This window comes from Salvelinus fontinalis, chromosome 4 (genome assembly GCF_029448725.1).
Source record: "Salvelinus fontinalis isolate EN_2023a chromosome 4, ASM2944872v1, whole genome shotgun sequence".
Classification (NCBI taxonomy): Eukaryota; Metazoa; Chordata; class Actinopteri; order Salmoniformes; family Salmonidae; genus Salvelinus; species Salvelinus fontinalis.
Window position 1 is genome coordinate 29,932,709 of NC_074668.1, and position 11,312 is coordinate 29,944,020.

Below are 11,312 nucleotides of genomic sequence, written 5' to 3' on the forward strand. Positions count from 1 at the left end.
ATATATTTATTTATTTATTACATATAATTAGACATGATGGTTATGGCTCTACATAGCAGGAGAGAGCTGTTTCAGGTGTTTGAAAAATGCAAAATTCTCTGAATTGGTTCTTTGACAGAACCTCATCAACATGGAATATTCCACCTCCAGCTAGACTTGGGGCTAGGTGCAGAATAAATGACATGTGGGGGACACACAAGCAACTGTTGCAGAGGACAGCTGTCATACACTGAAGTCTCTAAAGACATGATCATACAAAACATTGGCACAACGTTCTGAACTAAAAGTGCACAAGATGGTAAAGGAAATGTTTTAAACTGATTATTTGACTTCAATACTGTGTTTTCATCTCTTGTTTACTTTTTCTGATAAGCGTTTTATGGGAATACTACATTGCAGTCATGTCCTCTTTGGTGAGTCAAGACAAATCTTAAATCTCAAATCTTAAAATGCTCAAGATTTTTATTTTAGCAGAGGATTTTATAGCTGATGTTAATGATTGAGTGTTCTCCCATGCAGGATCATCTGAAGACAGATTGGACAATCAAGTCAATCCCACAGCAATGCACAGAGATGTCAAAAGAAATTGATGATAAACCTGTCAAGGTAGCTAAACGATCAACTGAATTATATTGTATCTAGAGATGATGTGAATATTGTAGTATCGTCCTCATTAATTACACTATATCACAGTAATGCTGTTGCAACTTGCAATTCTATGGCTAGCTACCAGGGGCACAACTTTCATTGTGCCCCTGGTACACAACACACAACAACACAACATTCTGAAATTGCATTTTTGTCCCCCTTAGTTTAAGCATTGGAATGTGATACAAAACAAAGCAAAGTTGTGCTTTAGGACCATGTTTGGAGTGTTTATCCAATTGGATAAAAAAAAATATATATATACATATATATATATAATATACATATACACTACCGTTCAAAAGTTTGGGATCACTTAGAAATGTCCTTGTTTTTGAAAGAAAAGCACATTTTCTGTCTATTAAAATAACATAAAATTGATCAAATACATTGTAGACATTGTTAATATTGTAAATGACAATTGTAGCTGGAAACGGCAGATTTTTTTATGGAATATCTACACAGGCGTACAGAGGCCCATTATCAGTAACCATCACTCCTGTGTTCCAATGGCACGTTGTGTTAGCTAATCCAAGTTAATAATTTAAAAATGCTAATTGATCATTAGAAAACCCTTTTGCAATTATGTTAGCACAGCTGAAAACGGTTGTCTGATTAAAAAAGTAATAAAGCTGGCCTTCTTTAGGCTAGTTGGGTATCTGGAGCATCAGCATTTGTGGGTTCAATTACAGGCTCAAAATGGCCAGAAACAAAGACCTATATATATTATGTCTCCTAGAGATGAACGTACTTTGGTGCGAAAAGTGCAAGTCAATCCCAGAACAACAGCAAAGGACCTTGTGAAGATGCTGGAGGAAACAGGTATCCATCTATATCCACAGTAAAACAAGTCCTATATCTACATAACGTGAAAGGCCGCTCTGCAAGGAAGAAGCCACTGCTCCAAAACCACCATAGAAAAGCCAGACTACGGTTTGCAACTGCACATGGGACAAAGATCGTACTTTTTGGAGAAATGTCCTCTGGTCTGATGAAACAAAAATGGAACTGTTAGGCCATAATGACCATCGTTATGTTTGGAGGAAAAAGGGGGAGTCTTGCAAGCCGAAGAACACCATCCCAACAGTGAAGCACAGGGGTGGCAGCATCATGTTGTTGGGGTGCTTTGCTGCAGGAGGGACTGGTGCACTTCACAAAATAGATGGCATCATGAGTAGGGAAAATTACGTGGATATATTGAAGCAACATCTCAAGACATAAGTCAAGAAGTTAAAGCTTGGTCGCAAATGGGTCTTCCAAATGGACAATGACCCCAAGCAAGTTGTGGCAAAATGGCTTAAGGACAACAAAGTTAAGATATTGGAGTGGCCATAACAAAGCCCTGAACTCAATCCTATAGAAAATGTGTGGGCAGAACTGAAAAAGCGTGTGCGAGCAAGGAGGCCTACAAACCTGACTCTGTTACACCAGCTCTGTCAGGAGGAATGGGCCAAAATTCACCCAACTTATTGTGGGAAGCTTGTGGAAGGCTACCCAAAACATTTGACCCAAGTTAAACAATTTAAAGGCAATGCTACCAAATACTAATTGAGTGTATGTAGACTTCTGACCCACCGGGAATGTGATGAAAGAAATAAAAGCTGAATTTAAAAATTCTCTCTACTATTATTCTGGCATTTCACATTCTTAAAATAAAGTGGTGATCCTAACTGACCTAAGACAGGGAATTTTTACTAGGATTAAATGTCAGAAATTGTGAAAAACTGAGTTGAAATGTATTTGGCTAAGGTGTATGTAAACGTCTGACTTCAACTGTATATACAGTACCAGCCAAAATATGAACACACCTACTCATTCAAGGGGTTTTCTTTATTTTGACTATTTTCTACATTGTAGAATAATAGTGAAGACATCAAAACTATGAAATAACACATATGGAATCATGTAGTAATCAAAAAGTGTTAAACAAATTAAAATATATGTTATTTTTAGGTTCTTCAAAGTAGCCACACTCTTGGCATTCTCTCACCAAGCTTCATGAGGAATGATTTTCCAACAGTCTTGAAGGAGTTCTCACAAATGCTGAGCATTTATTCGCTGCTTTTCCGTCACTCTGTGGTGCAACTCATCCTAAAACATCTCAATCGGGTTGCGGTTGGGTGATTGCGGAGGCCAGGTCATCTGATGCAGCACTCCATCACTCTCCTTCTTGGTCAAATAGCCCTTACACAGCCTGGAGGTGTGATGGGTCGTTTTCCTGTTGAAAAACAAATGATAATCCCACTAAACGCAAACCAGATGGGATGGCGTATCGCTGCAGAATGCTGTGGTAGCCATGCTGGTTAAGTGTGCCCTGAATTCTAAATAAAACACTGACGGTGTCAGAAAAGTACCCTCCCACAATCACACCTCCTCCTCCATGCTTCATGGTGGGAACCACACATGCGAATATCATCCGTTCACCTACTCTGCGTCTCACAAAGACACAGCGGTTGGAACCAAAAATCTCACATTTGGACTCATCAGACCAAAGGACAGATTTACACAAGTCTAATGTCCATTTCTCGTGTTTCTTGGCCCAAGCAAGTCTCTTATTATTATTGGTGTTCTTTAGTCGTGGTTTCTATGTAGCAATTCGACCATGATGGCCTGATTCACGCAGTCTCCTCTGAATAGTTGATGTTGAGAAGTGTCTGTTACTTGAACTCTGTGAAGCATTTATTTGGGCTGCAATCTGAGGTTCAGTCAACTCTAATGAACTTATCCTATGCAGCAGAGGTAACTCTGGAACTTCTTTCCTGTGGCGGTCCTCAGGAGAGCAAGTTTCACCATAGCGCTTGATGGTTTTTGCGACTGCACTTAAAGAACTTTCAAAGTTCTTGAAATGTTTGATTGACCTTGACTGACCTTAATGTCTTAAAGTAATGATCGACTGTCATTTCTCTTTGCTTATTTGAGCTTTTCTTGCCATAATATGTTCTTGGTCTTTTACCAAATAGGGCTATTCTGTATACCACCCCTACCTTGTCACAACACAACTGACTGGCTCAAACACATTAAGAAGGAAAGGACATTCTACAAATTAACTGTTAACAAGGCACACCTGTTAATTAATTTAAATGCATTCCAGGTGACTACCTTAAGAAGCTGGTTGGGAGAATGCCAAGAGCGTGCAAAGCTGTCGTCAAGGCAAAGGGTGGCTACTTTGAAGAATCTCAAATATAAAATATATTTAAATTTGTTTAACACCTTTTTGGTTACTACCTGATTCCATATGTGCTATTTCATAGTTTTGATGTCTTCACTAGTATTCTACAATGTAAACATTTTTTAAATAAAGAAAAACCCTTGAATGAGTAGGTGTTTCCAAACGTTTGTCTGCTACTCTATGTCCACCTCACTTCTAAAACCAAAGTTGCACCCCTGCTAGCTACTACACCAATTTCCATAAATACATTGTATTTGAACGTTTTAACATAAGTGGGTAACGTATTCACACACAAGCTGCAAGCGGTATGAAAAAGTTGCTTGTTAGGTGCCATGTGTAGAGTAAATGTCAGAGAGGATCAGCCAGTTGCTGTTTCATGCTGATGTAGACAATGTGTTACTGTGACTGTCTGGACACAGCCATTCAGACAGCTGTACCATGTACATATGCTGCTTCCTGTTGCAAATTATCCTCTAGCTCCTCAGTATGCAAAGATTTCAGATTGCCACTGTGTCATAGCACAACTCTTCTTCAAATCAGGTAGCGTAGCCTATACATGTATAAACTGAGTGTGGGGTGTGTTAACGATGCTGTTTGGCCTCATACAGGAGCTATGTGTTATCTTCCCCTGGCTGGTGGAGAGGGTTGTTGGCAGCCTGGATGGCAGCACTGTTGGTTGGAGTCTTTCCTCCCTGCAAGCCCACAGCAGTGACTACAGCAATGTACTGGAGTTCCTAAAACCAAGGTGGACCTGTCTGTGATTTGAGACATTCCACAACTTGCTATCGATAATATTATATTACTAATGTGTATTACACCTACAGTATACTAATAAACATGGAAGTTTTCACCAACATACAATATTTTTGCAGTGGCCCAATGCTGAAACTTGTTTATAAACTTCAAGCTGAAGACTACAACTTTGAGATCCAAGTCGCCAATTTACCTGTAAGTTTTCAACATACAGTACAGTCACATCCGAAATTATTGGTACCAAGTTAAATTGTAGGCAAAATTATATTATTTTATACTAATTGCTCAGAGAAAGAGATTTTGTTTAACCAGTAAAAAAAAATCTAGGTGTTAAAATGATTGGCACCCTAACGATTCTTATAAATAAATCAAACAATTTAATCTGCATTAACATTATACTGTTTTAAATTAATCTCAGTTCAAGAAACTGTATTTTGACCTTTCATGGCTTCCTGTTTCACTGGGGTATAAACATTTGGTCACACACATGTAAAATCCATTTGTCATCCATCACCGTGGGGAAAGGCAAAGAACTCACAAATTAAAAGAGAAAAATGGTTTGTGACTTTCATAAATCAGGCAATAGGTACAAAAAAACTACTGAAAAACCAAATATATCACGTACCACTATTAGGGCAACAATTACAAAGTTTAAAACTACTGGAAAGGTGTAAACTTGCCTGGTAGAGGACCCAAATGTATATTTTCTCCATACACAGCGAGGATGATGGTTCGGGAGACAAAGACTAGTCCAAGGCCCACAGTTGGAGAATTACAGAACTTGACCTGAAAGTTGATCTTCCAGCAAGACAATGACCCCAAGCACACATTCAATGGTTAGTTGGCCACAAAATTAGTCTCCCTTGAAAACCTGTGGTTTGAAGGATCTGGACAGGATCTGGAAAGATTCTGTATGGAGGAATGGTCTAAGATCCCTCCCAATGTGTTCTTCTATCTCGTATAACATTATAGAAAAAGGCTAAGTGCTGTTATCCTCACAAGGGGAGGGTACACAAAGTATTTGAAAATAGGTGCCAATCATTTTTATTTGTATTTGTTTATTACAGTCTTTTTTTGCTCATCTTTATCAAGAGCGCCAATACTTTCAGATGTGACTGTAAATGCTAATTGTGCAGTGTTATTTCAGCATACTTCACAATGTCATTGCGTTAGCAATAATTACTACACATTACAATATCAGTAGTTAAATGCCTATTGGTCTATATTCCTGTATGAATGCTGAGGTTTTTTTCTCTTTCATTTTAATTTCCATCCACAAGGGGCTCATTTCAAATAGCCGGATTTTCCTCAATAAATTACCCTCTCAGAATCATCAGAGATTGTCACTCAGTATCCTTTTTTACAATGTTTGACACAATGACAACTATTACTAAGTATTATTTAACTTTGTCCACTTTAGTTTAGCGTTGTTCTTAACTGTCACCAGATGCCTTTGAGTACTTCATGTTTTATTTTGCCACAAGTGTCATTACACAGAAGGTAGGCCGAAGTGCTATTCCATTTCATTTGTTTCAAATAAAGTTATTAATAAAGTAAATCCATTCCCAATGCTATCTCATTTTGTAACCTGAGTGTTCTCTGTTTTTAACTGTTAAATTAGGATCACCACTCAGGGCAGCAAACCTCCATCTCAAACAGTGTCTACTTTGCCTTGGTGGATGCATATTTCAAACACTTCCTCCCTACAGAAGAATCCCCTCGCTCAGATGTCAAACGCACCTTGACCTCACACATTCCAAGGTGCTGTATAGCTAGCCTGTGCCTTTCACAATGCATTATAAGACCAGCACATCATCTATCAATATAGGGCAAATATGAAATGTAATATTTGATAACGCTTGTTTTGATGGTTCCCCAGGTCCTCTAGGTATAGTGAAACAAGCAAAGGCCTGTTGAAATGCCAGTGCCCTGTTAACGCTGAGACAACCAATCCGAGTATCTGGGGATCAGGGACTATGCTACAGGTGATTGAGAAAAATCTGGGTTGGACAGAGACACTTTTAATATAGCAATCTTGGCTTGTCTCGCAAAGGTGCAGTTGTTGAGTCATTGTATGGCCTTGTTCATTGTCCCTGCTTTAGATCTTTTTGGAGATATGGCTGCCACATTTCCCCTTGGAGACACACCAGAAGCTTAATGAGGTCTTTCCTACCTTCCTTCGATGACTCATTCTTCATGACGAACATGCACTTTTATTCACATTGTTAATCTAATGGATTCAGAAATTCGACATGTTAATGATAAGCACTTGTCTGTAAACCTGCAGGTCTCTGTCATCACAGAGGAGCACATACTGGTGGTGAGACTGCTGGTGAAGCACATGCATGCCCTCTCTGGAAAAACAAAACTAGACCAGTCTGATATCTTACCTTCTGCCCACTCAGAAACCTATCTCTCAGAAGATTTTAAAAGGTGAATACCCACTTGAGTGTTTTTTACAATGATGATGATGATGAGGATGAGGATAATGATGATATTAACAACATGTTGTTATTGAAACCCAGAGTGGTCACATCAGAATATGTACAGAGGTTGTACCTTCTCTTGCTGCACTGCTTCAAACAGTGGCCTATGGAGACATCCTTCAGAGCAGTGAGTGCACACTTAAGTTCTACATTGGATTTACATTTAGTCTGTCTTTGACATTTGGCCATGTTATTGCTTGTTTTGCAGTGTTTCTAGCTGGTTTTGGAAGGTATCCTACTGTAGGCGTTCTGAATGTATGTATAAGAGAAGTGGTTTTGAATTAGCCGTTTCTCAATACAGGTATTAGAGACGTGGCTTAGTTACATCCAGCCCTGGAGATACCAAAAACATGTCTACAGTGAAAGCAAAGAGAAATGGTAAGATATTTTGAATGTGCTCAATAGTGTTATAGCTCAGACACAGCATTGGGTTGAAGAGTGCGTTTGCTAACATAAAGCTGTTTCTGTCTCTTAGGGCCTCTTTCATTCAGGAGAATATTCTCATGTACACCAGGCTATTCAGCTTCTTCTTGAAAAGATTTGCACATGTCGACCTCGTCAACATCGACAATGCAACCATGGTTTTCAGGATGGCAAAAGTATTTGCCCAAACCAGTCTTCCAGAATTGATTGAAAATGGTAACCACAATTGTTCTTAGTTGAAGGACACTGTAACTCAATCACAATGAACAACATTAGACTTGTTTAGATTTGTTTTTTTGATTTGTTTTCTCCATACATTTTGTTTACAGGAGAAAAATTGCTATTGCATCAGGGTCCCCTCCTCCCATCCACTCTGATGGCATCTCAGGTGCAGCCCACTGAAATAGCTGCCCTGCCTAAGACACACATCAATAACAAGAAACTACAAATGTTTGGGGTAGAAATGCGAGCTGAGGTAAGTCCCATTAAGGACAAGTGAATGACAAGAAAGACCATTTGACTGAGGGTGCTGCAATCTACCAAATATGGATAGTGGTCACAAATGCTTTCCTATATTCTGAACATTGTAGGTGCTAAAACTGGTCCAGAGACTAATGCAGGCCCAACAGACTGCAAAAACCACATTGGATCAGCCAGCCAATGTATCAGTTGGTCAGTTTCTCTGTTCCTGGAAGAGGTTGATTCTTAAAACCAATTCAGAAAGTGGGGGGAATGACATGACCAAGTCTGACATGAAGACAGTGGAGCTACTAAAGAAAACTGTGGACCACCTCAATCAGGTTTTCAATGTGAGAAGATGATATGACATTGGTTATTATTATCAAGTAGTAGTAACCAATGTTAAAGGGATGTCTCAAATCATTTGTGGTTGTTTTGTAGCTCAACACAGGTCATCTATCTCAGATGATGATGAACATGGGGTCAGTGGAGGAATCTAAGCAGCTCCCTGACTGTATTCACAGTGAAAATGGGATGATCCTGACAGACCTTGGCAGAATGCAGGTGAAAATAACTACTGCAATAAAAATGAATGATGTGCATACGGTGCAATGCATAATTGTACATTGTAATTGTGTTCTATTGCAGATTATCAATGGCCTTCGCAGATTTGATATTGAGTATCAAGGGGACCCACAGCTGCAGCCTGTGAGAAGCTATGAAAATGCAGTCTTGGTGCAGCTTATGTTTTGGATCGCCACACTAATCAATAACAGAGTAAGTGGGGAGTCTTACCAGGGGCTTCATGCACCCCAAAAATCTGAGAGGGCACAAAGTGCGTGAGGATGGCTGGGGGATGGAAGTTGGAGAAGTTGCCATTTTTCAAACACCTGAAACATATTTTTCTTGCGATCTAGAGCCATAATCATCATGCTTAATTTTATAATTATTTTTCTGCATATATAAACATACCTCAAAAAAAATCTGGGTAAAATCTGGGTAAAATATTGAAAGGAATGTGAGTCTTATTCAATATATTTAGTAATTGCTTGCTTTTCTAAAGTGTACCAACCTTGCCAGCAATCATACCAGCTAAGACAGTTAGACAAGCTAGCTACTCTAACTTGATTGATATCCTGAAATGGCGTATTGGTACCTAGTTATGAGGTTGGGAGATTGGGAATCTACAGTATCTGCTATTTACATAACTTAATAAAATTGCCAGTTGGCTAGTAGTATTACAGTATTACAACAACAAAAAAATTCACTTTTTAAATTATTTCATATTTTGTATTTTACATGACAAATCTGAGGAGTCACGTGCCCCTGTGCCCCCTATGGGCATGATGTCTTTGGGTCTTACTTTATACGCAATTTAATGTTTCTATAATGTTTCTCTAATTTACACTGAGTTCTCAAAACATTAGGAACAGTCTGACATTGACTGACCAGGTGAATCCAGGTGAAAGCTATGATAAGCTATCCCTTATTGGTGTCACTAAATCCACTTCAATCAGTGTAAATGAAGGGGAGGAGACTGGTTAAAGAAGGATTTTTAAGCCTTAAGACAATTGAGACGTGAATTTTGTATGTGTGCCATTCAGACGGTGAATGGCCAAAACAAAATATTTAATTGGCACAACTGCGGGAAGCATTGGAGTCAACATGGGCCAGCATCCCTGTGGAAGGCTTTCAACACCTTGTAGAGTCTATGCTCTGACTAATTGAGGCTGTTCTGAGGTCAAAAGGGGGTGCAACTCAATATTAGGAAGGTGTTCTTATGTTTTGTATACTCAGTGCATATGGCATACAGTAAGCCTACCTATAATGATTGGTAGTAGTACAGGGATACATGTATTGACTAAATTACTTGAGAATTTTGTCCTGCAGCTTGAAGGACACATGAACGATCTGTGCTCACAACAGAACCTGCTGGGAAGGCTGGGACAACACTACCTTATCACCTCCACTGTAAAAGGAAGGTTCCCAAGGAGTACAGTGACACAGCAAAGCCAGGAGGACTACCACCTGCGGCCACGCCTTACCCTGCGCACATTTGCAAGTTATCGCACATTACTCATTCTCCTGTTACTCTACTCGCTGGGATCTCTGTTTTCTATTAGCCCACTGTTCAGCACATGCCTCATCTTAATGTTGAGCTTTTTGTATGGACTGTGCACGACTGTCTACGTGGGAAAGTAAAAAACGTTATTCTGCGTCAATGTGTGTGTTATACCTAATAAAGGATTTTTGAACTCACCAACTTCAATTGACTGATAATTAGGAGTTCACAGTGAAGTTGTCAAACCTATTGTTATTCTCTGACTTCTTATTGTTTTCCATGACATGGTCAAACAACTCAAGCATAGATTGGTAACTTTTTTCTAATTTGGCACACAGAAACTAGAGGCCATGAGTAACATGTTCAAAAAGAACGGCACTCATTGGCCTATAGTTGACGCTATTATAAGCAGTCTAACTTAAACACTCATATCCGTCGCTCCGTTTGACCTAGAGACTTGATACTTTGTATGTAAATGTCTTTCCTCATGCTGAACAAATTTGCCTCAAGGACCCATAAGGTCAATACGGATAGATTTTCTTCCATCTTAGAGATTTTGGAAAACGTATTCTCATCAAACCATAACTCCAAAATGTGGTATGTGGGCCCATGATACATCTCTTAACTTAGCTGGAAAAAGCTAAGGGATTGGTTAAGAGATGGCTGAGTTATTGATAAATCAGGAAATCTGATTTTACATGTTCATTATAATCCTTTGTAAATCCACTCCACAATGGCCTATCAACTTGAAACATTTTAGAGTCATCAAAGGCTACCATGGTGAACCATGGCATTTGAAATATTTTAAAAAATAAGGAAACTATTAACAATTCACTTTTTTGACTATGTAATGACTAAATATGCCATTGACACCAACGGGACCATAGGATACTAGAGCAATAACTATTGATCAAGTGGACTTTGTCTCATTCCCTGTAATAGTACCCGCAAGACACCAGTCTCAATGTCACGCCCTTACCATAGAGAGCTTTTTATTCTCTATGTTGGTTAGGTCGGGGTGTGACTAGGGTGGGTCATCTAGGTAATTATATTTCTATGTTGGCCTGGTATGGTTCCCAATCAGAGGCAGCTGTTTATCGTTGTCTCTGATTGGGGATCATATTTAGGCAGCCATTTCCCCTTTGTGCTTTGTGGGATCTTGTCTTTGTATAGTTGCCTGTGAGCACTATAGCAGCTTCACGTTTCGTTTTGCTATTTATTGTTTTGTTGTGAGTTTCACTTAGTAATAAAAAGATGTGGAACCCAGATCACGCTGCGCTTTGGTCCAGTTATTATGACGACCGTGACACTCAAC

The 11,312-nt window shown here is 39.2% G+C and overlaps 1 protein-coding gene across 1 annotated transcript; it reads left to right on the forward strand.

The window, feature by feature from the left end:
• Window positions 1–401: 401 nt before the first annotated feature.
• Window positions 402–10,630, forward strand: LOC129852844 (sphingomyelin phosphodiesterase 4-like). The gene is made up of 18 exons (XM_055918482.1): window positions 402–413; window positions 520–606; window positions 4,423–4,559; window positions 4,687–4,762; window positions 5,848–5,917; window positions 6,015–6,067; window positions 6,189–6,328; window positions 6,447–6,552; window positions 6,670–6,729; window positions 6,855–7,000; window positions 7,093–7,180; window positions 7,355–7,431; window positions 7,529–7,692; window positions 7,806–7,951; window positions 8,067–8,285; window positions 8,377–8,499; window positions 8,584–8,712; window positions 9,826–10,630. The coding sequence occupies exons 1-18, from the start codon at window positions 402–404 to the stop codon at window positions 10,135–10,137; spliced, it is 2,145 nt and encodes a 714-aa protein (XP_055774457.1). The 3' UTR covers window positions 10,138–10,630.
• The last annotated feature ends 682 nt before the right edge of the window (window positions 10,631–11,312 follow it).

Coding starts and splice junctions, on each gene's coding strand:
- LOC129852844 (XM_055918482.1), top strand. Junction 6,553..6,669: donor GATCAGGGACTATGCTACAG/GTGATTGAGAAA, acceptor TCCCTGCTTTAG/ATCTTTTTGGAGATATGGCT. Junction 8,286..8,376: donor ACCTCAATCAGGTTTTCAAT/GTGAGAAGATGA, acceptor GTTGTTTTGTAG/CTCAACACAGGTCATCTATC.